A 26,579-nucleotide genomic window follows, 5' to 3' on the forward strand; every position below is an offset into this window, starting at 1 on the left:
AAGTGGGAGAGCACACCATTTAGTTTTGTGCAGCTGCTCTTGCTCTGTGTGGATGTTTTGTGCAGGAGAGTTGCTGCAGGGTTTTGGGGGTGACAGCAAAATGCCAAATGTCCTGTGCTCTCAGCCACTATACCCTGCAGAGATATATCTATGCTGAAATACAGATGAGAAGCAACACTTCATAGCTGCTGTTTCTATGTCTCCCATGTAGGTACTATTCAATAGCGCCTAACAGCTTATCACAGGATAGCTGCAATTGAATTTAGATCTGTCTGTAATATGAACAAAGGCAAGATGTCTTCCATCTTCCTCACAGGAAAGATCCTAACAGATCTCTAGTGCCTGTAACGTTAGAATGGGGCACGTTTTCCAAAATCTGCTGCTCACAAATACATCTCATCACAGAGATTTTCTGAAAATTGCCACAAGAATGATCAACCATATCCTTTTGTTCATTCTGTAGAAAGCAGAAGCTTAGCTTTCAGACCACTGTCTTGCCTCAGGACCAAGTTTAGAGCTGAGCTGTCAGCACATAACATTTACTGTAAGGATGGAAGGAACAAACCATGCAATGTAATGCAGAGACAGCAAATTCCCCTCATTTGATAGAGCTGGCCTGCTCAGCAGCATGCAGGGCCAGTAACTGAACTTTTAGGAATACTAGAGAACCAAATAGTCCTACAACATGGGGAATATCCTCAGTGCAGCATGTTTGGCCATGTTCTTCGGCATACCTCCAACACCACAGGTGAAGCTTTGCAAGGCTTGTGTAGAGAGCCCTGCATAGGTTTGTGTCAGGACAGAGCCTCGGTTACCCACACAGAGACAATTCTCTCCTGCTTTTCTGAATTTCTGGGATAGCGTCAAGGTGTCTAATCAGTCGGTTAAGGCTTTACTTTAGTAACACCATCTTGTTTGTCACCTACCAAAGCTTGCTCGACTCACACGAAATAAGAAGTTGATTGTATTAAGCCTTTTCACTATGTCGCCGAACATGTGCAGGGTGTTAAGGCTAAAAAGCCCCAGTCTGTTCTTCTCTGTCCTCCTCCTGTAGGACTTCCTCTTTAGCAGAGTACCTAAGACTGTCCTAGGTGGTTTGGATGATTTTTCCAACTTATACTAGTATTTTAGTGTTCTCCAGCAAAAAGGCTCCCAAGGTGTGGCACACAAACTGTTTTTACAAGTCTTTTTTGAAGGAAAAATCAGCTTATGTGGCAGCTCTAATGGATTCCAAGTCTGCCGTGTGCTGTATCTTGCCTGAACAAGAGCAAATACCTCCACATGAAAAGCGACTGTGTGATGTGGGGAGGACTGCTTGATGGCAGATAACTACCTGACCACAAGGGAAGCGCATTTATAAAGGTCTTTACTCATTCATCACTTCCTGAACATTAGAGAAACACTTTCAAAACAGCATTTACAGCCAGTCAACAGAACCTCACTGCTGTATATAGTGTGTTCAACTGCTCCTCTCAAAATACCTCCAGCAGCAAGCCAAGCTGTGCCTGAACCCACACTTGCAGCTCAGGGTGGTGGAGCAAGGAAAGATAAGGGGAAAGGATAAGCCAAAGCACAGGGTATTGGTGAAACCTAATGTGCTTTATACCTACCAGTGAGTGGATTAGGTTGGGGGCACACAGTAGATGGGCAGAGGCAAAAGGGTGGGATCTGAGTGAGGTGAGTTGCTCAGACAGGAAAGTAGAGCATCTGAAGTAGATACGCTGGTTTGTAGGAGCCGGATGTGCAGCAGAAGGATGTTGGTACATGGATCTGAGCATCTAATGATGGGAAGGAACGCACTAGGAGGGAAGAGGCAGGCAGGAGGGGAAACAAACCTCTTCTGACCCATTTTTATGGTCTGGGAAAAAGTATTCTGGTAATACCTACCAATGCTGACAAAATAATTAAAGTTTGAGACTCCCTGCCCCAGTTCAGTACTGATTTGCGGATTATCTGCAAATGAAAGCTCAGTGTACTTTTCATAATGCAGACTCTGTAGATGACCACACAGAAGCTGTAAATTAATCAGTGGGAGAGATTTACCAACAAAACACGGGGCAAGTAGCAGAGTGAGGTGTAGTAGCTCCTTGCCAGGCTCAGGAACTGTGTCTGAGCTCCCTCTAGTGAGTTGTGTTGGTTTTCTGTGCTCGAAGATTACTACCAGCTACCATATATATACCTATTGATTGAATAGCTAAATTCAAACCCAAATACTTTTAAAACAAATGAACAGGCAAAGGATCTTTGTGCCTGACGTGTAACAGTTCACATGAATTCTGCTTCCTAAAGCTAAGTTGTTCTTTTCAGAAGTTTCCAGAAAAGTAAAAAAGAACAAGGATGAGTGGGAGCTGTAGAGGAAGTTAATTTACCCAAATGAGGAAGGGAATGAAGAACTGGAGCTTTACCTTTAAAGTTACCAAGGAGCAATATTTCCCTGCCCACCACATCAGGCTCGTCATAGGCTCACCACCAGGGGGTTTGTTCACTTGTTTTGACAAAAGATCTCAGAGGAGAGGAAGAACCCAAAGGCTGTGGTAGTAGAAACCACTGCACTATCTCTCCATCGCCCTGGCTAGTTCACCATTTGATCACACACTAAGCATTCGAGTGGAATTTTTCAAAGCAGTTGCTCTGTCCTACCCTACAAATCCAGCAGTAGTTGAGACTTCCAAGGAGAATAATAGTCCCATTGAGACCTGTGCTCAGTCACCAGCTCTACATGCTGCTTACGACATGGAAAAGTTTCTAGGTTGTTGTTTTTTTTTTTTTTTAGCTGAAATGACCAATGCTGAATGTAGTGCGATATGTAACAAGAAATACAGCATGTGGAATGACAGGTACCTTACAAGTAATTTGGAGCATGGTGGTCAGATTCCATATCAGAGGGAGCATATAATGCTGAAACCGTCTGGCCTGCGGCTATGAAGACACAAGAGAGGAATAAAAGCAAGTTAATGGCAGCCTGCCAGGGCCTTGTTAAAAACCAACACATCACTAAAAGTGCTGATGTAGCATCACCAAAGACCCTTTAATGGGCCCGAGACAAGTGCCCTTACATTTAATTATATACGTATCAGCAATACCTGTCCCCGCAGAAGAAAGGTTATTTCTAATGATCACTCTCTTATGTCTTACAAGGGTTCCATACCTGAAGGGAATATAAGGAGCTTGCTCTCTAGACCCTTCACCAGCTTTGTTGCCCTTCTCTGGACATGCTCCAGCACCTCAATGTCCTTCTTGTACTGAGCAGCCCAAAACTGAACACAGTATTCAAGGTGTGGCCTCACCAGTGCCGAGTACAGGGGCACGATCACTTCCCTGCTCTTGCTGGCCACGCTATTCCTGATACAAGCCAGGATGCTGTTGGCCTTCTTGGCCACCCGGGCACACTGCTGGCTCATGTTCAGCCGGCTGTCAACCAACATCCCCAGGTCCTTCTCCTCTGGGCAGCTTTCCAGCCACTCTTCCCCAGGCATTGCATGGGGTTTGTTGTGACTAAAATGCAGTGTTGGCCTTCTTAAACCTCACCCAATTGGCCTCAGCCCAGCGATCCAGCCTGTCCAGATCCCTCTGCAGAGCCTTCCGACCCTCAAGCAGATTGACATTCACGCCCAACTTGGAGTCATCTACAAACTTACTGAGGGCGCACTCAATCTTCTGTTGGGATCATTGATAAAGATATTGAAGAAGACTGGCCCCAATACTGAGCCCTGGTGAACACCACTTGTGTCTGGTCGCCAGCTGGATTTCGCTCTGTTTGCCACAACTCTCTGGGCTCGGCCATCCAGCCAGTTTTTTACCCATCGAAGAGTACACCCGTCCAAGCCATGAGCCACCAGCTTCTCTAGGTTGATGCTGTGGGAGACAGTGTCAAAGGCTTTGCTAAAGTCCAGGTAGACAACACCCACAGCCTTTCCCTCATCCACTAGGCGGGTCACCCTGTCCTAGAAGGAGATTAGGTTGGTCGGGCAGGACCTGCCTTTCATGAAGCTACGTTGACTGCGCCTGATCCCAACACACTAGAATTTGACTTTTTATGAAAAATGACCAATCATCTTTATAGCAATAAATAACAAGATCCAGTAGGTAAAGCTGAAACTGAAATTAGGACATTTTAGCTTTAAAAATAACTCATTAGGATTTAAGTATGTAAGTCATCTGAACACAGGCCATAGATGCTCGTCAGAATTACCAGTTAAGACCAGATACTAAACCTGCACGTCTGGTTCTGAGAACATTACAAATAACCTGAAATTTACTCCCAAGCATTAATGAGAAAAATTGACAGTCATGTGGTTGTGCACTGAAATCAGCTGGAGCAGAGAAATCACCAAGCACTGCTTAGATCTGAGGAACAGACTTGTGCTGTTATCAGCTATTACAGCCACACGATATGGACTTCTTCTCCTCTCATTAACACTGCAATCATTTCCTGTATTTTTGTGTGACCAATTTGGAACATACGCAGGCAGAAACAAAGAATATCGTTCCTTCAAGCACTTTTATTTCAGCTGCAGCCGTCAGCCTGGATCACTGAATACAGGCCATCTCTTCCCGCCCCGCTGTGTGATGGTCCTGGAGGACGCCCGAGAATTAAGCCCGGCTGCCTCAAAGCCAGCAGGTGGCATCGCCGCTTGTGCCGCTGCTGCGTTCTGACGGTTTTCCCTTTGTATGTTCTGCGGACGTTGGCGTGTAGACCGCACGTATGGGCTCTGTCCTATTTAGGACAGCTTTCTGTCCTTAAGGTCAGGAGTGCACAGCTTTTTTAATTTCTTTTGATGTAAGTAGGGGGGGAATCGGAAAAATCCAAAGAAGGGCAAAGTGTGCAAAAGGAGGTATTTTTGAAGCAGCAGTCTGGGTACTTGCTGCACAGAGGTCAACATTTGTTTTGAAATAAAAATCTGGATGCTCGTTTGGTTTTGAGGTGTCTGTTTATCAGCATTCTCAGAGGCTACATTTAACTTTCTTTTTGCGGTTCTCAATACTCTCTGCTCTCAGTTCATCAGCCCACACATGTGCCCCGTTTTCTCGCTCTTGAAAGGACAGGAGAGGGAGTGAACAAAAGTGAAAATAATTGCAGCCAAAAGTAAGACTGAAGATGTACGCACAACTAGACTAAACCCAATGAGGAGGCACTATTATATCTGGCCTCTTGCTCAAACAGGATTGTCTCTAGCTTTTTCCTCTGCCTTCCTTTAGTTCCTGGAAGCCATTGAGCAGAGCCCAGAGCTCACTCCCACTGTCTCCATCCTCCACTTTTGGCCTCTTCTAATTTGCTTCCTCTTTGCATTCTCTCTGGTACATATGAAAGTGCCACTTTTGCAGACAGAACGTGCACCACATGACATCACCCAGTTACTCACATTTCACTGATGAACAAGGAGAGAGAAGACGTCTCCTCAGTTTGACGTGGCAACATATTACCAATAATTAATTTTGATTCTGCACAGTGTCTTTCAAAAATTGGAAGCACAAATTTTTGCTTGCAAGTAGCTAAAAAGTCCTCCTGTGTGCATGGTATTTATCTTCCTCAGGTAACACTTGGAGAATCTCCCAAGGACTTTGGGGTTAGGGTTTCATGCAAGACATCTTAATAACCTCTTAATCTTTGCAATATCTGTTTTGCTGGCTGACTGATTTAACAGTTTTGTGGATATAAGCAAGTAATATCTGTGTACAGTGTGATGGACAATAAATGCCAGAAATCTCAACTAACATATTGTGTAATCACTTAGTGGCAGATAAGGATTCTGGACTGGAAAAGGGATATCCCTAACTGATCCTTACAAATAAGGCCCATGAGGAGTTTCTCTCTCATTCACATCCAAAAACCATAGCTGCAGTGTTTTCAGTTTTATTCCTTCCCATTCTCCTGGGCCCTTTTGCTTTCTCCCAGGCTGACCTGGCTTCACTATTAAATACAGCTGCCTCTCTCCCACACTCACATAATTCCCTGCGGCAGCCAAACAGAACAGCAAAGGACTCTGGTGGGTATGGATGGCATAAAGGTCTTCATGGAGTGTTTCTAAATACATGCTTAGAAGGGAAAACAGCATAAACATTAGTAGTGAACATGTTATTGCAGACTTCATCATTAATCACTGAGCAGCTCCAGGAATGTTGCTCTGCAGATCTTGCCACCCTAGAAGCCTTCCAGAGGCACTTTGGGAATTTGTCCAAGGTTCCACCAAACTTCTGGCCAAGCAGCAATACCCTGGACCTGCATCCAAATCTCAAGCATAGTCAAGAAAAGCTGAACTTACCTTAAGTCCACTGGAATTTATAACTAGTAACAATTGTGTTTTCCTTACCTACACCAGAGGTTTATGCTGGCTAAGCTGCCCTGGAAATTAGTCACACATTGATGGAACTGGGGCAAATTCCCTTTACAGGTGGAACCAAAAAAGACCTAGCCATCACCCTCACAGCTGCAACCTCCTATCCAAGGTCATTTGGACTCAGCTCCTCCCCAAAACCTGCTAGAAGTCGGACAAATTGCCAAGAAGCTTTGAGAGAACTGATTGCTCCTCCCAGGACTGCCAAAGTGAGAGCAAGCAAGTGCAGTCACTTAGAGGGGATGGCAGGACAGGCAGGGAGCTAGCAGGAATCACTCAGAAGATAACCTGTTTTTCTGTCTTCTTCCACTCTTTAAAAGGGACACTCATTCTGCGCAGTGTAGCAGAACCAATTACACAACATAGGTTTCAAACCTCTAATTACAGTGGATGCTTCTGCTTCAATATTGCTGGAGGGAAACATTCATGCAATGAAGCCATGGTATCTGAGACAACAACATCATGTGCCATGCTGATCAAATACTAGTTCATGGCTAAATTTTAGTGTCACCCTTCCTGGTGGTAATTGCACCTTACAATTAAAAAAGAATCATCATCAGGGCTGTGTACAAACAAAATATTTTCATCTGAAAGAAGGAACTCAATAAGCAAAATATTGTAATATTTGCTAATAATCTATAGCATGTATTTTCAAAAAGTGTAATTATTTTAAGGGCCATGACATAAAACTTCTGTGATAATGAATAGTCTAATCTTTCATATCTGGAACTAGGTCAACAACAAAATAAATTACCCAGACAGCAAGAAAAAGATGAACTGCAGGAAAATTAAAAACTGCTATTAAAATAGATTTCCAACCTCTCTTGCTAACCCACTTGGAAGGGAAAACCAGTAATATCAGGATGTCAGTGTCATGAAAAGGAATTAGGCAGTGTCATGCTGCTTTCCAGTTTCTGAACTGCAGTGTTACAAGAATCAAAGAGATAAAATTTACACCAGGAGGGTAAGATGTAGAAACAACAGGAAAGTTATAGCAGCCAGTTACAGAATTATTTCAGTAGGTATTTTACTGAAAAAATATGAGGTAGATAGCTTGAAATTAATTCATCTTGGTGTCAAATCATGACAGTAATACCTTTTTCTCTTTTTTCAACACTTTTTTAAGTCAGGAGTGTCTCAAAGCATTCTACTAGTTTTAGGTGGGTGTCAAGTCTACTGGAAGTGAAATTCCTCTACAGGGTTGCACTGCAATGGTGGGAGGGGAATTAAGCACCCTTACGCCTCAGCCATGTCCTGTCACAGTGTGGGTCAGAGCAGGGCTGCTCTTACGCTGGTATTCCCTGTAGGTAAAAGCAACGTACCTGGGAGATGGAAGAAAGGGGAGGAAGGTCTGGCTGTCTACTCAGTAGCTCTGGTTTACGGATCTCCGTAAACATGTAGACATGTGCTAGAAGCGAAGCATATACAGAAGAGTCATCATAATAGGACCTGTGCACTACTTATTATGACTCTTCATGTGCTGTAAATGGTAATTATAATAGTGATAAAATGCATATCTCCACGATTAGAAGATCAATAACAAATCCATACAAGAATTTCTGTGGAAAAACTGTTGTGAGAATATAAAAAAATCTGACCTTGCTCTAGCTAGAGATGTTGTTGTAGGACTATCGAAAGGCTTTTTCCCCGCTTTGCTATGATTTTGTTTTGGAAGAAAATAGCCTAATACTCAAGAGTGTTCTGATTTTGATGGAGCTGCGTATTTTAACGTAATGCAACTTTGTTGCTCCTTCTCTGAAGAGCACTATTCATTAAGATTGTAAAGTCAATGCCTCAAATCCCAGAAATAAGGCTGCTTGTCCTTTGTGATTTAGGCTTTTCGTACCTATGTATTATGTTGTTGTCTTTAATTACGTTAACATATCCTGTTGTTTCTCAGGAATGCTGTTCATGCAGTCACTGCGAAAATATTCAGTATTCTTTTTGCCTTCCTTACTCAATGAGTGTATTCAGGTCTTAGTTAAAATGCCTCCTCCACATCAGGTTCTGCTTAGGAAACTATTCATTTGAAGTGATGGATTAGCTCTAATTTGACTACGATGTTTGAAGGCTTTATTATAAATATTGAGGTATTGCCTTAAAAAGATAGAAGACAATCTCTGCCAACAAGTTTGCATAATGTGAGAGAAGGCTGCTCTACAATGCACATTAAACTAGTGCAAGTTGGGCCAACTATAGATATTGTGCATGGGCCATTTGTTGGTTTGAGGACGGTTTTGAAATTCAAATGTAATTACACTGGAAATTCGCAGTACACCTAAATAAAGTCCTCCTTCCTAAGGAGGAAAACTCAAAAGGAAGCAAATAACTTCTCTTAATGATAATATGCGTCCTGGTGACATTTCAAGCCTAGTCTATCTGTAATCTACTTTAAAAAAGCAATGCTTCTCACAGTAACAGAAGCAGCAGCAGCAGGAGTCTGTGACTTTTTTGTAGAATGAGGTATTTTAGGTCAAGAGACAATGAGAAACAAGAAATAGCCTGGAGAAAGGACAATACAGTTCCATCCCTTCCTCCTGTCTCCCTCCCCAATTTGAATAAATTGGCAGCAACAAGTATTTCATCACAGGGAAAATCCCAGCCATATGACCTATTTTCATCTAATTGCATGACCTACCCATCCCCTCCCCCTCCTAAAGGGTTTTTTAACCATTTACTCACACGTGCCTTGGAAATTGCGACATGTGCTGAAAAGCAGTACCTTCATAAGATCTGCTGAGGTAAGTGCCTCAGCTCATGAAGCTCTAACAATGAATTTTAGTAGGGGCTGCTAGGATTATTCACCTAACATCCATTTCTGGTATTCCTATGTGACGTAGGGATAGGCAGCATTAAATGGTGGCTTCTCTGTATTTAGTACTCCTAGCATCAACTGAAAAGAATAAGACACATGGGTCTGAAAAATGGGTGCACAGAAATGTAATGATGGCACTGAAAAATGGGTGCTACCTGCTGTGACCATATTCTTTTTCTATTTCAGTAAGAGATTATGATGGTATCACTCTTCTCTGCCACCACCTGGGTACATATTTGGAAGGAAGTGGACAAAAGCTATAACCTCTACCATCTGCACAAAAACTCACAAGAAAGTCACTTATGAAAAGATAAAAAACACAACCAGCAGACAAGATGCCTGAATCTTTCTGCAGTTAAGGGCAGTTTCCACAGCTAATCTATGACAGAAGGGTGCTTCTGGAGGTGCCTGCACTAGGCAATTGGTTGAGTTTGGTCCAGGAGCCCTACCTTAATTTGTCTCATTTTGTCCTTTATGTCAGCCTCCCCTCATTGTTTTCAAGATTTCCAGTGAATAGCTTACGATGGACAATTTCTCAGTGAACCTGAAAATCTACATCACTAAATATATCTAAATCACTAAATCCCCACTAATCCTGTCACTACACTGAGTCACACAGTAGCAAAAAGCTTAATTGCTATAAATGATAATAGTATGGGGGACAGACTTTCAGATTCTCTCTCAAAGCATCTAGTATGAGTACTAAAAAACAACCTGGTCATATTTTCCACAGCCTGTTCCTGCCTCCACCCCGCTCCCTGCAGGTAACCACTGGTAAAATTAAGACCATTAAAAGCTCTGCTCCATTGCAGATAATATAAAGTGGGAAGGATATATATAGTATATATAGTGGGAAGGATATATATAGTATATATCCTATATACTATATCCTATATACCGCAGATCATAGAATTATAGAATCATTAAGGTTGGAAAAGACTTCTACTGAAATCCACCAAGCAACTAGTTTTACCCCTCACTCCCATAGGGAAATGGTACAATGCAAAAGCAGTTTATAGTTCTACATGTAGTTTAAAATAGCTGTAAAAGCTCATGATGCTAAAAAAACTCACAAAAAATAAAACTGGATGCAATTTCCATACCTGATGGCATAGCACAAAAACTGGCCAGAATACTAAAGTGTATCTTCCTACTGTAAAGAGTTTCTTTCCTACAGCTCCATAGAAACATAAAAAACTCAAAAAAGAGAGTGAAAACAAGAAGGGTTTTCTTCCCATCTTTTTTCAGATGTAGGGTTCATTGCAGTTATGTGTGACAATGTGAGGTAACCATTTCAGACAAAGCATGACTAGCAAGTTGCTGATATTGCTTAAAATGTTTTACTTCTAAGATTACCATGACCCCACTCACTATAAGGAACATTGAAATGTCTACTGCTGTATCATCACATGGGCATCAAAGAAGAATTGTCCCCATTACATAGGCAGGGTGCCGAAACACAGGAGAATTAAGTGATGTGCTTAAGACCACATAGGAAATTTGTGGGAGAGCAGGCAATTAAATCAAAGCCCCCCAAGTTCCAGTTTTGTGTTCTTATCACTTAATCAACTCTCTCTCCCAACTACATCAAACCATGTCACAGCACAGCCTTTTTCAGCCACAGCCAGTTTTTTTTTTTCCTGGCCATATCAAAAGAAGTACTGAGCCAATTGGTTAAAAGGGATGTCATTCAGAGGCAGGAATGAAGGTCTGAGGAAAATAAAATAGAAAAGAACATAAGGACAGACCTGAAAAGCACGTGTTCTGCTATCTAACAGTGCAGTTCAGAAGAATAGCCAGAAAAATTAATTTTGAACTTGCCCTGTCTCTGTCCTAGCATAACCTGTTAAACCATATTTGAATTAATGATTGTGATGCTAAGTACTCTGTGATGGTAAGTGCCACAGAGCATAGCCTTTCTTCCTTAAGAAACTATTTAAAGTCTGCCCTTCTTGTTCATATATGAATGATCTTGAAATCCTGAGGCAGTTTCAGCAGCACTGCTTCCATTCAAAACTTTCTGCAAGTATTTTTATGGCTTCTGCGATGCCTTTGTTGTGGGACACTAAAGCCTTCAGTGCCTCATACTACATATTTCTACTTAAGGAAGATCAGTGGGTTTAGATTCTTAAAACATTTTTGGGAGTGCTCAGGATAGCAATTACTTTGAAATACTTCTGAAAGGATGACAGAACATACTGTGCAGCCTCTTCTGTGCTGGACTGTAGGCAGTACAATCTCAGGCACAGTGCTGAAGGACACTGCTGGATCTCCTGCTAGCGGAACATTTGACTCACAATCATGGCTGCTGTTGTCCAACAGAGGGAATTCTGTGGCAAAGAGCATCTCCTCTAGGCTTCATGGATATGGACTCATTGCAGACGCCTACCGCCTACCCCATCTTTAGCTGTGGGCAGTGTATGAAAAGGCAGGCTGTTTAGGAGTTTCATGGCTGAAACTCTAGAGGTCTTTATAGACAACTCATGGCTGTTCTGTTTGGTTTTGAGAGACCTGCAGCTGCCGGTGATCTCAATGGTCAAAGGAGCAAAGGGAAGACTAATTGCCTTCCTGGCTACTCTCTACTGGGAAATTGTAGCTATGAAAGGTCCCAGTACAAAGTGTGGGTGGCCTGCAGAAGGCTTGCACTGCATTGCAAAATTCAGCCAGTTTACTGAAAATGTTTTGTCATCCTACTGCATAAGTCGATAGAGATGGTTCTTTTTAATGGGGATGTTTTATAATACATGAGTCACTTACTGCTAAAGGCCATCTATTTTGCCTTTGTAGGTAAACCACGGGCTATTACCCAGCAATGAACTGGCTCAGAAAAGCACTGCCCTATTTATAGAAAAATATAAGAGACAGTACATGCCAATTTTTTTTTTTTAAAAAAAAGCTACCATTGCTTAATTTTCCTCTTTCCCTTCAACTAAGGGAAAGCTTTCAATAATACAAAAATTGAAAGGAAACAAAGGTTATTAAATGTATTTTGAGGGATGCCAAGAACATTTGAAATTATTTTCATCTTTCACATTTGCAGACAGTGACGACAACGTCCACTTCATGGTCAAAACATTTCTGTGCCTCACAAGAACTTCATTTCTGCTGGGAGCCAGAATCTGGTGACCGCTACTTCTTTCCACATCGCTTTGTTTCCTCACTCTTGGCACAGCGATACGTATTGTGTGAAGCCCAGCAGAGCTGCAAGATCATGGCTTGGTTTTTTTAATAGGATTCTCAACAGGGCCTGCTCTGCTGGTCATTGTTACTTTCCTGGTGGTTAACAGAACATGAGTAGTAAGGGTTAGACAGCGAAAAACAAAGTGATTATAGACAGCTTAAGCCTCATTTTCTGATAATAGAAGTTGCCATTATACTATGTGTTTCCATGTAGTCTGTTGATACAATTTGCTTTAATACATGTAAATAGCAACCAACTACCACGGATGTGATGATATCAAGCCCTAAATATATGCTAAAATGGCATTTGCACTTAGTGCTGCATACTGGAATCAATTTTATTCCTTAAGATCACCACAAAATTTATGAGACCATAAAAATATCTTTATTTAAAGTCTTCAAAGCTGTGTTAAGTCAAAGATAATGTGAACAGGTACTCATTTATCTTCCCTAATCTGTGTTGTCTTAGTGGGAATTGGGACCAGACAAAATATCAGAAGATAGGATTCATAAGCTCTGGTCCTGCTTTGCTTCTTTCTGTTATGTGACCTTGTACAAACCTCTTAAATTCCTCCTGAGGAGTTCTACAAAGAATTCAGCAATAGTTTAACCATTAGTGACTCTCCTCCCTGATGGCATTAAAATATTATGCATTTTTTTCCTGTTTCTGTAAAATCTGATTGGAAAAACCCCACCATCACTGAAAGATATAATTATTAGAAATATTCTTCATCCTTTACCAATACATTTTTTAAATCACCTTTGATTGAAGGTCTATCTGCAGCCCTTTTGCCCATAATATACCCAGTCTTTACCTTTGCACAACCTTGAGAAGTTGCTTTCCCTTATTTCATTTACTAACCTGTACATAAAGCCTCAGATCTTTGAATAGTCACTGAGAAACCTCAGTACTTAATTTTTTTCTTTGTAACTCTTTTCAAATATACTCTTGGCTGTTAATTATGGTGGGCCTTTTTGGGGCAACATTGCTAGTTTCTATGATAGTGACATTTTGTCTTCCTGAAATCATCTGTATAGATCCTTATGATTCAAACTTTCTGCTCTCTTCTTTCCTGTGAGTCCTTTCTACAGTGCACTGAATTCAGCCAGCTCAGGAAAAGTGGTGTGAAAATATTCTTGCTACTCTCATAGAAATTTGGGCAGAAAAGCCAGAAATATTAAGCTGTACAAACATGAGGATTCCCAGCATCATATCCGAGTGATAAGATTCATATTATCTCTGGCAAAAAGCATCACTTCCAGTTCCTGGAGAAGAACCAGAGGAATTGGCTTAATGCTGTCTCTCTCTAATAAAATATGACAAAGAAAACTGATGAATGGTTCCTAAGTATTAAAAAAAAAAAAAAGTGTAAGGTTTATGTGGAAGTAACAAAGTAACAATGTCCTCACGCTGCTCTCCTCCTGGTACGCATATGCTTCCACCGCCATTTCTGATGCACCCATTGCCTTCTCGTGCAAGGCTGACAGCTCAGGAGAAGAGAATGCCTGCTGACCAGCCGAGGAGGGGCACCGCGGGAAACCCTGCGCTGGCACTGCTCCCACGCGTTACAAACAGCAGTTGTGCACTCTGGTCGTGTTTTGGCAAAACTGTGAAAACCAGTGAAGTTTTCTTATTGCAGTACTTGGCACACGGCACTTTCTGAGAAAAACCTATAGCTATCACTCTTAAAGTTGCTTTTGGTGAGAGCTGTAAAGCTGATCAGTCTATGAAAGCACAGTAGTGGGGCTTCACTCGTTTTCAATGCCAGGCAATGAAATGGGCCACAATCAACAACTGTCATTTGACAGAAGCATTACTGGAAACTTCCCTAACAAGTAAGGGGCCCATCTTGGCTAAACGATGACACTGTGCCAGACAGTTTCTTGGAAAAAAGCAAGAGGAGATTGCTGAATGCTCTATTGTCGTGTGAAGCTGGATTCAAACTTTTTTTCAAGAAAGGGCAGCTCAGCAATTTTAGATTAATGGAGGATTTTGGTCTGGTATTAGACATGCTATTGAAATTTTGGGTGTGCTTCAGTGCTGTCTCTAATTTTTTTATTTTAGCCTGTTTGCCATTAAAAACAAGCTTAGAATGATCCCAAGTGCAGAATCAGACCTTTGATTGAAATTCACTGGTATCAATTCCGTAACTTAGCTATCACAGAGCAACTCTGTAAAAGAGCATGCATCTACTCCCCATCGTCATTTTCTTCAAGAGATGACCACAATTTTTGGACATTATCGAATGCAGTAAACCCTAGGCTCATGTTATGCCCAAGAAAAATTACAATGTAATTCAAAGTAATATAAATCACAAATGATATAAAGGAGCCTCACAGAAGCAATGTCTTAAATCCCTACTGGGAAGGAAGATGCTGTGGACAAGAAACTGAGAAGAAGGATCAGAAGGACGGTGCCAGAAAACACAGTGTTTAGCCTGGAGAAGGGGTGGCTTTGGGGGACCCAGTAGCAGCCTTCCAGTAACCGTGAGGAGGTTACTAAGAAGCTCTCCACAGCAGTGCATGTCAGCAGGATGAGAGACCACAAACTGAAACAGAGGTTCAGACTGGGCATAAAGGAGAACTTTTTCACTCTGAGGACAGCCAAGCAGTGGAATATGCCCAGGGAGGTTGTGCAGCCTCTATCCTTGGAAAGTTTCAAGACTCGACTGGATAAAGCCCTGAGCAATTGGGTCTGATCTCAGTTGACCCTGCCTTGAGCAGAAGGTTGGACTAGAGACTTTCTGAGGTCCCTTCCTAACTCAATTACCTTATGAGCCTATGAATGATGGAACACATGCTGTTTCATACTGGGAAGGAAATGGTAAAGCAGGAGGGAGACAGAAGGAATAAAAGGGGACTCATTGGGATGAAGACATGGATAGAGACTGCAGCAGCTCCTCATGAAGGCAGGGATAGAAGACTGTTCACAAAAAGGTTGTTGAGGAGAACCAAGGAATGAAAGCAGTGACTGACAGATTCAGTGAACTCAGTCTGTAGTAGTAGTAAATCAGCACAGCTGTGTCTACAAAGCCAAAGCCTAAGGCAAAGCCTGCCTTTCAGACAGGAGAGTTCACTGACCAGTTCTGGAAGCCCATCCAGGTTCCTCAGGATTACCAATGCTTCTGGTAAGGAATCTAATCAAGGCTCAGAAGTGTAAGATCAGCTGCTTGTCTTCCTGAAACCAGGCGTCAGCCTTTACAGAAGAACTGTTTACAATAGCAATTTCTTTCTACACATAAAGACAACTCTTAGGCCACGCCTCCAGGTTGCCAGATGCTATGTTATGATTTAGTTTGAGATGATATCTCACAGGTTTCAAAGAAGTTATATGAAAATCTCTTATTTGGTCCTTCTTCATTGTAGTTCTCACCTTTTCTGACTGTGAAGAACAACCTGAAAACAACACAAAGATAACAAAACCACAACAAAATGTATAAACCTGCCTCATTTTCTCTTAGGATTTCACTACTTTTTTAGCAGTCTAAAATTCTGGTTGGGCTCATTCCATGGCTTTTGGGGGAAGAGTCAAGAGTGGGGGGGGATGTTGCAAAATGTAGTATTGGCAAGCTCCTGTTCAAATCAGAGGCTGCTGGGTTGGGCTGAGTTGGAATTGGCTTTTTATTTATTTATTTATTTATTTATTTATTTATTTATTTGAACTCAAAATGCAGACTGGCCTGTGACCACTGTGCAGGTCATCCACCCAGTGACTAGGAACTCTGACACTTACCGCCTGTCAATTAGCTTTCAGAACAATACAGTAAGGCAACATTTTAGTACTTTAAACCCACCTGTCTAGAGGAATCAGGCTCTCTGAAGAAGCTGGGTTTTTGTTTAGCTATTAAAGCAAAGACGAAACAACCCACCCAGGAAAACTACATTACACCAAAAAAAACCCAAACCTTAGGTGTTTTTATCCTCATTTCCATTCTGGTTTGGGTCTGACCATGAAATTCTTATTGGAGTTACTGCTCATTTACTTGAATTTCACAGAAAATCACCTCAGCCTTTTTATACATTTAGAAATCACAGTACCCAAAAAAGTTCATATGTTTTCTTTGGGACAGTGTTTATTTTTTTTCTACAGTAATTAAATTACAAGCTTGGGTGACCATTTCAAATACAATTATTTACTCCTTTTGCTAAAGGAAGCTTATGTTCAATTTGTTACAAATAATTACTAGTCCTTTCAGATGGTCTTGGTTTTACATTACAGTACAAAGTAGGCAAACATGTTTTCTTAGGAGGGTAACATCCCTTCAGGTTATCGAGTGGAATAGTATCCAGTCACACAGGAATATGGACTTCCAATCTACCCTGCTTATCTGACAGTTCAAGCTTGCCCTTTACTCCCGAAAACCTTAAACAAGAATCTCCCTTTTTGTTAGACTACTTCCTACTGCTTAGCACCAGGACTACACATTTTCCAAATATGAAAGCAAAGATATTGGAAAAATGTTAAAACATGGGTTGTGTCTAGATTACAAACTTCTGCTGGCATATCTGGGCTGTGGAATATCTGCTTCCTTACTGACACTGTTTTGAAAACAAGCCTGTAGTATAGTACAGCTACGCTACAGCACAGCGCTTTTCTTGGTGTAGTCTATGCTATTTGGGATGAGGGTGTTAATTCTGTCATCAGAAAGCTCTTTTTGGCAGCGCATGCTGAACCTACATCAAAAGTCTTGTTGATTTTGCTCTATCGTGAGCAACTCTTCAAAATAATTATGCTCAAAGAATAAGCTGGAAGGTCAGGGTTTCTAGTAGAGTGCTGCAGGTGGTTAAGTGGCCACAGCTTCTCTGAAGGTACACTATTAGCCTGCAATCCAGTTCTATTTTAAGAAATTACTTCTAACTACTGTCAAGTACTGAACCATTCCCTCAATTTTTCTACCAACTACAAATGGTTTTACACTGGCTTATTATGTTTCCCATACTGCCATGCAGAACATCCATAAAGACAGTGGCAGGGAAGGAAAGAGAATAAATAAACTTATATGCAAAGCTTTAAAATACACAAAGGGGGGAAGTCTTTTTCCTCTGTTTTCTTCCTACTCCTAACAATCTTAGCTGTTGCTCAGTATTATTTTACCTCAGAATACTCAGACAAGAGGAACAACTGTTCAAATAAACTATTTCTACTGGCTTGGATTTACCTGACCGTAAGACCCTAACCCCTCAGGTCACCCAGGCAGAAGCAATGTCACCAGCCATCTAAAGAGAACAGAGCATTAGTAAGGCCAACATCAGGCCTACCTGCACCCTCTCTGGAGTTCAACGCAAAGCAAATTTTGTTACGTTGGTAGCTGCAAGTTTGATAACGTACTACAGACCATGCAAACTACTTGGACTAACAGAATTGTCACACAAAGCAAAAATTAGTACTACCAGCTTTTTATAAAGGAATGCCAACAGAAATTAGATCCAGATTCAACCACTTGGTTGCAACTGAGGCATGAACAGCTCAGATCAGGAGCTGGGCAGCCTGTGAGTATGTGCCCCTTCCGCTCCCTCAAATCCTGAGAGCCTCTGCAGGTGTGGTACCTTGGCATAGGTTGGGAGGGCTGGAGGAATGCTCCAAGTTACAACACAACTGTAAGGTAGCTGAGTTACACAGAACGCCCGGCCACTCAATTTTCATCGAGTACATGTTGGTAAAGTGGTGCCCAACTTCTTCATGGTCCTCTTGTAGGTAGTGCTGCTGATACTAGTGAGTCTTTGCACTGGGAATAAAGCACAAGGCGGACATACCAGGATTTGAACCACTGATTTTAAACTGAGCTGCTTATTAAAAATTACTTTGACTTTAAATAGCTTTACAGTTTTAAATAAAATAATTATTTTAAAATAGTTTTAATTAAATGAACCTAGAAGTAGAGGATCTTAAATCTCCATATCTGATATACTTTTGAATAAATAGTTCTATATATATGTCTTGATCTTTTTGGTGGTGAAGTGCAAAAAAACTTAAAAGGATTTTTTAAAATTGAAATCAACAGTTGCCTCTTCAGGAATAAACTTAATAACCTGAAACACTCAATGCAAAGTTATAGAAACCCAAAAGATATTCTAACTACATAGTCACTATAAATACATATTTTAACTGAATGCATGCTTTTTGATTACTGTGAGTAAATTACCAAAAAAGAACATTAAGATTCTCTTTAAAAGAAAAACTAAATAAATAAACAAAACCAGACTTCAAATAATAAACTGAACCAGCCAGTAACACTTTAAAATACAAAAGTGTCTTTCCCTTTCTCCTTTAGATTAGCCCAGCATTATAATACTCTGAGGACAACAAACAAAAAAATATACCAAACTACTGTTCTGAAGTTTCATTCGGAAAGCAAAAGTTTTCATTACTTTGGGCATTTTAAATTCGCTAGTTTAATATAAAGTTGCACATGAAGCTCCCTAAGGCATAAATAAGCTAAGCCTCTGCAGTGAGAACCAAAAGAGAAATCATACATGCAATTTATTCTAGAAAAAACCCATGATTTTAACTTTCACTTTAAAAACCGTTTAGGTGTAACAGTGCGTTAGGAACAATCAAGCTCACTAGAGGGACAATTTGCTTGCAAATACCAGAAAGCATGATCATTTAATGTTATAATTCTGAGCAGTATCTTGAAGATTTAATTTCATAGTATTTTACAAAATAATATTTTAAACCTGAACACACTGCATCATACAATGTTAGTAAGCAGAAAACCGTGCAGTGAAGTGGACCCCTCAAAAATGCTGTTTCCTGAGGTGTAAAGGAATCATTTCACACTAACACCTTCAGCAGGGCTAGGCCACTGTGCTCTGTGCAAGAACAGTCGCCACATTTTGACCAGAGTGGGGGCCAAAGGCCTGTGTACCCAATTCTCACCTTCACAGTCAGTCAGCGTTTCACACACCACCCAGGGAGGGCTGAGCACCAAGTGATAGAAATACCCATTTAAAACGACCCTCTGTACTGGTGTAAATTTGTTTGTATAGCTGATAGAAAAAGAACAGATTTTACAATAGAGGTCTCAGAACCGGAGGGCAAATAGATGCAAATGGGCTTCATCTGCTGGAAGGCGCTCCCTGGACTACAAGCATGCCGCAGATCTGCAGTGAGCCTCCGCATCTATTCTGTTGGATCAGTCCCACTTCACATAAGCATTCACTCATTGACAGAGGCTGCAGCCACGCAGTTCAGTGATCCTGTGCACTCATCTGGGATGAATCAGACGTGAGCCCTAATTGCAATAAACATTCACTGACAAAGGCAAGGATCATTATTCCCCATTTATGGAGGAGAAGGTGAGGCACGAAGTGATTACTGCAAGTCAGTGACATAGCTGGACAGAAAATCCAGTTAGCCCCACACCTGCCACCAGGTGCTTTAAGATTGGCCAAAGCCATTTTACGATTTAACACGAATAATTTACTAAACATTTTACTTTTGTTTCTGTGTTTAGTGAGAAAATGATTTCTTTTTTTTAACCTTCCATTTCTAAAACAGCCTACACAATATTGAGAGTAAAGTTGCAGGAAATTTAGTGAAATCTGCCAGCAGATTTATCCCACTCACGATATTCACCATAAGCTACAAGATACAGGGTCAGCCTGTTAATCACCAAATGAGGGCTCTGTGAATGCCACTGCACTCTTCTTGCTCCACCCAATTACATGGCTCACCAGGAGAATTAAAATGGAGAAAAATAGTAAGACTTAGAAGAAAAATAATGTTTCCATAAAACACAGACTTATTGCATGATAGCTGGAGGCAACACCTTTGCACAAACAGCTGTAAATTAAAGCTGTCCTTTTACTAAGCTTCCAGAGATTGCTTACACAATGTGTGGCAATGGGAGAGCGTATAGAAGACAGTTCATTTTCTTCTTTCTCCTTCACTTGCTCAGGTTGTTGAAAAGCTACTTGCCTACTCTCAAAAGGGTGAGGAGAACTTTTATTCTCCCATACCACAATGCTACAGCTTAAGATGTGAACATTTTGCCACCTGATTGCTAAACTAGAATTTTCTTGATTTCTAAGAAAAAAGTGTAAGTACGTCATCAAATACACATCACCCACAGGTGGCAAGTGTTAGAGAACTTGAAATCACAATTTTTTTCTACCCCCTCCAGTAACCATTGGTGAGCTTTCAATGTGCCGTCTCTGCTCATTTCAACTATGACAAGGCTATCCAGTGTTTAAGTTCTTCCATACGCTGCAATATCTGGGTATAATAGAAATCCATGTTGGCTGCAAAATCAGTACACACAGGGGATTCCATGTCACCAAAGGTGCAGTACAGTGCAGTTCCTCCAATGCTAAGGAAAACAGTTGCTATGCACAGCAGGATCAGCAAAATACAGGAGCCACCAGCTACTTCATCTGTAAATATAAGAGCAGAAAAGGTGAAAAAGGATGATCTAAAAAGCAATATGAATGCGTGTGAGAAAGTCTGAGATAGGTTTTTACTGTGAATGGGTCAGGAGGTAAAGACATTTAATGACGCTCACCCTGTCAAAGGGACCGTAATCCATACCAGGAACTTTAGGTTTTTCTACCCAGTCTTTTCAGAAACATAAATAATTATACAGCTTAATTTCTGCAACCTGTGTACCTGTCCTTGCTGAGATCACTTGCAGAGTCATTCCACAATGAAGCAAAATACACTTAACTATGAGAATGTTGCACAGCCAAAGCCTTCCTTCATGGAAATAGTTGAAATGAAACAAAAGTTTTGAAACTAAAACAAATGGAAACATTCTTGCTTCATTTGTACTGTCACTGACTACCATGAACTGTTTGTGTTTACTCTCACATTTGACTGTAAGGATAGAGACAAAACCTTCAGGGTAAGCTAATGTGAAGGGTTATTTTAAATCTCAGTTATTCTATGGTAACTATTTGCATGACTGTTTATTCCAGAGTAGGAACAATAAAGAGGTTGCAGAGGTGCTGCTACAGCCTCACAACCTCGCTTTTCCTTGGTAACTTGTATGTCTGCACATCATCTGCATTTTCTGTCAGATTGGAGAGGCTCTAAGAAAATTTCTGAACTCCCTTCACTCTACATCAGGGAGAAGAAACAGGGGAAAAGAAAAAAAAAAGAAGAAACATTCAAGCACCTTTTTTTGTGTTTGAAATCATATTAATAACAATAATAACAATAACAAAAATACATTTATTTTTAATCACTAAATCCCTGGGAAAAATCATAGCAGAAACTCTAATTGAAATTTTATTTAAAACATAAATTGTTTTAAAATAATTTCAAGAAAAAAGATGGGATAAGTTCCCTTTGGGGTAGCAAACAGATTTTATTTTCAGTGCACGAGACACACTTAAGACACTTTTAATCACTGAAGAGCGCCATTAATACCATTCGGTGACAGGCACACACAGTAGATATAGAAAGTGCTATCATTAGTAACCAAAAGTATTTTTCTTAACATCTATTTAGTTTGAGTCATAGAGATCTTAAAGAAAAGCATAACAAAATCTATACTGTATTTCTTATGATTCTATTTAGCCCATCAAAAAGGCAGTAAAGTGTTTGGCCAAAATTAATGACAGCTAGCAAATACATACAGATGTTTAATTATAAAGCAAGGTTAAAATCAGACACCCTCCAATCCCATGGTCTACTGGAAAGGGTTGGAAAGCTACCTGTGGGCAAAGCACAACAGACTTGTTTCTTTTGCATCCCTCTTTACCTACATGGATTAGATTTAGGGGGAAAGCCTACACCTCCCACCTCCAAGCTCTAAACCTTAATGAAAGGACGTCCATTAGATGTCACTCACAAATCATTCAGCCAGAGGAAAAACCCTACGGCTTCAGTCTCACCCGAGCTTTAAAACAGAAGTATACTTATTGTATCCTTCTGTAGCCTTGTTACTCAAATCTGGTACAGAATAACCTTCGATTGGTACCTTTGCTAATTACTTGATTAAGTTTTAAAAAGCCAAGACAGTATGTACAATGAACGCCCCCTTTGCTCTTGTGAACAAAAAGATCGACACCATTCGCTCCCCAAGAGTGCAACACCTGAATAAAGATATTTAAATTACCTTGATCTAATGTGTCTTCCATTTCTTGGAATCGCACTCTTCTCTTTGTTTGCCTTTGCTGAGCTTGAGCGATTGTTTTTCCTTCCCTGTCATCTCTCTTCTTTAGTATTGACACCAATCCTTCCGCTGGGGCAATCTATCAGGAAAGACAGTGAGGGGCACAAGAGCTGTGAGAAATCCAAGCATGAGATCTGTTTAACAGCCACTGGTTGAGGACATGAGCTAAACAGTTAAAAACAGTTTCCATTCTACTTTTCTTGAACACTGCAGCACTCGTGAAACCTCCTTCTTGAATATATCAACTCCTTAATGTGCAGGACTGCTGCAGTATCATCCTGCTGTCTGCTGACACTATTTGCCTTTAATTGCTATCAAAGTTAAATACACATATATTTACTGTTTGGATCATACTTTGTATTCACTGCGACAGTTCCTTTGTAAGCTCACATTATTAAATCACATGGATTGGGGTAGTGGTGAGGAAGGTTTGTAACAAAACCACCATGATCAGAGGGCAATAAGAAGTCGGTGACAAGTGAAAAGGCTGCCGCCTCTCCAAAGATATAATCCTGCCAGAGGCATTCAAATGCTTATTGTGAGATTGGTTTCCAGCATTGCAATTGGCTCCCCAGGGTGGACAACGAGCTACAGTGGGGCCACAAAACCAAAAAGAGGTAACACCAAGGAAAAAGAAAGCTGCAATGCTTTGTATAGATTCCAGCTCCACGTTATAATAAGCCCTCTGGATACAGCAGCAGGTCAAAAATCCTTCCCTGCAGGCTGGTCACCTAAACAGTTTGCACAAATAGTAATACAGTCAGCAAGTCAATAAACCGTAACTTCTCTTTCCTTTGCTACAGCATTTGGCTTAGCTGCAAGAGCATATGCTAAGCCATACTAGTATGTTACACCAGCCTGAGCAGTCTGTAATTTCCTAGTTATTAAAGAAATTAAAGTAGGGAAAGTATCAGGAGAAAAATGCTTTCCTGAGCAAGCAGTTCCTGCTGTGCTAGAAATAAACAGAAATTAAACCAGGAAGCATATTTAGACATGCCCTTCTTTATCTTGAGATCATCTTTACCTGAAAAAAAGTCTTAGTCATCTCTTCATAAATCTGAGTAGAACTTTTAAAAACTTATTCTGTAGATAAGCAATAACATTTGTTAAATTAAGAAGTAATCTGTATACATTTGCGCTACAGATAAGAAAACATACCACATTTGCAACTGCATTTGCAACTCATCTATGTAGGAGATGACCCCAGATGCCTATAATTTTCACAAAAACTCAAAGTGGAAAAAAAGCAACTTTCCAGATAACACTGTAGTTGCAGACAACTGGCTGCTTAACTCTCCCCATAATCTAGTCACATTAAAAGACCATGCATAAAAACTGGTTTGCATTGCACTTGTAAGAGCTGTAGAAAAACAGAAAACAAGTGACTTCATCACTTATGTCCCTAAACTTGCTTCATGCATAATGTGTTGATGCACGCTGTAAATGGAGGGATGGTGCATTGACCGCAGCGAAATGCAGAGCACAATCCAATAGGCACTGTACCGACTATGGCATTTGGTGTTTGCAACACTTTAACTGGTAAATGTGGCAATTACATTTGCTGGTCTCTAGTCTGGCAGTATTTTTAGTCCTCAGCTGGACCAAAAATATTGCCCTGAGCAACTCAGAGTTGGTCACTGCGGGTATATGCCTATAGTTTAACAATTTTTCCCCAAAATCACAACTGAGAGGATAAGGATCTCTGCCACACTTCTTCTGATATTCACTTTCCCTTTTGATTATCTGCTCAAGAGCTTGAACGTATTATTTAATGAAAGAATGCAATGGAGTACTTACAAAGTACTGAAAGTGTGGAGGTGGTGGAAAGAAATTGTTTAAGTCAACATATGGAGGATCACTATTTGGGACAAATGAACCTGAAATAATAGCCCGCAAGTGTCTCATCACAACAGATGAGTGCACTGGGGTGACGCTTCTTGTAATGTTAAATTAGCCTTGCAGAACTGCCATGAAAATTTATCAGGCCAGCCAGAAAATCAACACTTACGCTTTCTTGTTGTGACAAGGACGGGGGATTGTGTAGGAGTGCATTAATTTGACTTATTTATTTGTGAGGGTGGAGATGAAATTACGTCCTTTAAAACAGTAGATTATTTTAAGCTTCTGTGTACAGCATTGGTTTCCTAAAGAGGATCAATGGCTCCCGCGGCACGACCCACGCAGCAGGCTAGATGTCGCCTGGCACGCGTGTTCGTAAGTGGCTCGGACTGCACTTGGCGGGAACGTCACCCAGGGCCGGTGGGGCGCTTCTACCAGTCTGCCCTAAGATCAGTATGCGGTGGTCTGTTCTGCAAGTACTCATTTCAGACTGAGAGACTTCATTTTGTCTGTTGGCTCTTGGTAGTTTTTGAACAACTGTGTCACAAGCTCTGCCTTCTCCAACCTTAAAACGAGAAGGCTATCATTGACAGGATTATGTGGAAATGTGTGTTTCAGTGACTGCAGTTATGTAAAAGGCTTGCGAAGGAAAGTCCTGCAACAACGAGGTTCACTTACTTTCCCTGTCAGCCTACACGGCTATGTTTCAGGATTTACTTCTAAAGGTATGAAGAACTATTGACACTGCACAGGTTTCTCTATTCTGAACTTCTTTTGCTTAAAAAGGGGAAGCCAAGGGCTTTTGCTTGTTACTCTCCTGGCCCAACAAAAGCCATAGACCGTATTTTTAAGAATGTCCCCTTTACGTGATATGTAATTCATATCTAGAATATTTCATCTGCCTTTGAATTTCACGAGTCACATAATTAAGGTTTTTTTTTGTTCTTCAAAGAACCTGCAAATCAATGCCTCCTAATGAGAATACAGTCTATTGTTAAAATGCAAATATAAATGTAAACATATGAATTCTGCATAAAGCAATATTTACACCTTCTTTTCCAGTGTATTCTCAACTGCAGCTCAAAAACATCTAATGAAAAACATCACATTTTATTTTTCTTATTTTCACTCATAAAGACACCTTTATTTTAAGAAAGATTGTCGTGTAAGAATAGGGTCCGTCTTGCTACAAATATAATCTCACTCAACCGGAACAACTGTAAATGTATTTTTCTACAATAGCTATCATTTAGAAAGATTTCAAGCAGTATGCAAACTAATTGTATTAGACCCATCTCCCAGTAATTAAACGTCCAAGGACAGGGATGTAGCTGCCATGCAAGACTTGAAGTTTTCCATCCCAGCCTTCAGGAGGCAGGAGGAATTTAAAAAGGCAGAATACATTATTGAAACTGAAAGTTAATGTGGGAACTGTGGTTAATACAGTTGACCACAAGCCTCTGCTTGACTTGAGCCACAGGAGGAAAAACGTAGGCTTGCACCAAGCTGCACTGCAAAGAGCTCTGTGTTACATGAAAGAGCTACATAAAGGACCCTACTAAAACATTGAAAATTTTCTTAATTCTAACTTAGACAATTAACAAAAGGTGCTCTTGCAGCATCTCTGTAACTGAGCTGACTCACTCAGCATCACTGGCCTTTACAAAATCTTTTGACTGGAGCTTTTATCATTCCCGTACAGGAACTGAAAATGGCACACAGATATGTGGTGGCATTCTGACCAACAGTCAAAAAGAAAAGCAGCAATGACAGTTGGTTAATTGAAATGCTGTTAAATATTTTAGCTTTTCTGTTTTTACCGCTATTACTACAAAGTGATTCTGCTTCACTGAAAAGTTTTAAACCTTTTTGGATAATGCTTAATATGCTGGCTGCAAAATAAGAAAAAAAAAAAGCTCTAATTAAACTACCTGTCTCTGTTTAAAACAGCATTTGCTAATAAAATATTTACAAAACTTCTTACATTATACATATTTTCACCAAATATGATGTGTATATGTACTTATAAACATATTAGACGAAACTATGAAAAGAAGGACCTGTACTTCAAGCTCTTAGAGAAAACAGATCAAACTTGACTACTGGAATCATTTGTAGCATACAGAAGCAAGTAGACCTCCCCAAACTGGAAGCACTGCAAACTGGGATCTGGGAAGAAAAGTTCCTCGTATGAAGTATTTTGGTCTGAATGCAGAGAACTACTCAAGGACGAGTTTTGTTTGTGTATTCTTCTGTGGGCTGCATTCCTTATTCAGTTACTTGGCAAATGCC

General features: G+C 40.6%; 1 protein-coding gene across 4 annotated transcripts in view; it reads right to left on the reverse strand.

The window, feature by feature from the left end:
- Window positions 1-16,377: 16,377 nt before the first annotated feature.
- Window positions 16,378-26,579, reverse strand: part of CNST (consortin, connexin sorting protein) — a 62,092-nt gene continuing 51,890 nt past the window's right edge. For 3 of the 4 annotated variants that reach the window (XM_075089353.1, XM_075089352.1, XM_075089351.1), the window contains 2 exons: window positions 22,392-22,527; window positions 18,793-20,706 (listed from right to left, as the gene is read on the reverse strand). In XM_075089353.1, the coding sequence (XP_074945454.1) occupies window positions 20,501-20,706; window positions 22,392-22,527 (342 nt within the window). In that variant the 3' untranslated portion in view covers window positions 18,793-20,500. Of the gene's footprint in view, window positions 18,057-18,792; window positions 20,707-22,391; window positions 22,528-26,579 lie in introns of those variants that run through there. The other variant, XM_075089354.1, reaches the window with a different exon arrangement.

This window comes from Phalacrocorax aristotelis, chromosome 3, assembly GCF_949628215.1.
Source record: "Phalacrocorax aristotelis chromosome 3, bGulAri2.1, whole genome shotgun sequence".
Classification (NCBI taxonomy): Eukaryota; Metazoa; Chordata; class Aves; order Suliformes; family Phalacrocoracidae; genus Phalacrocorax; species Phalacrocorax aristotelis.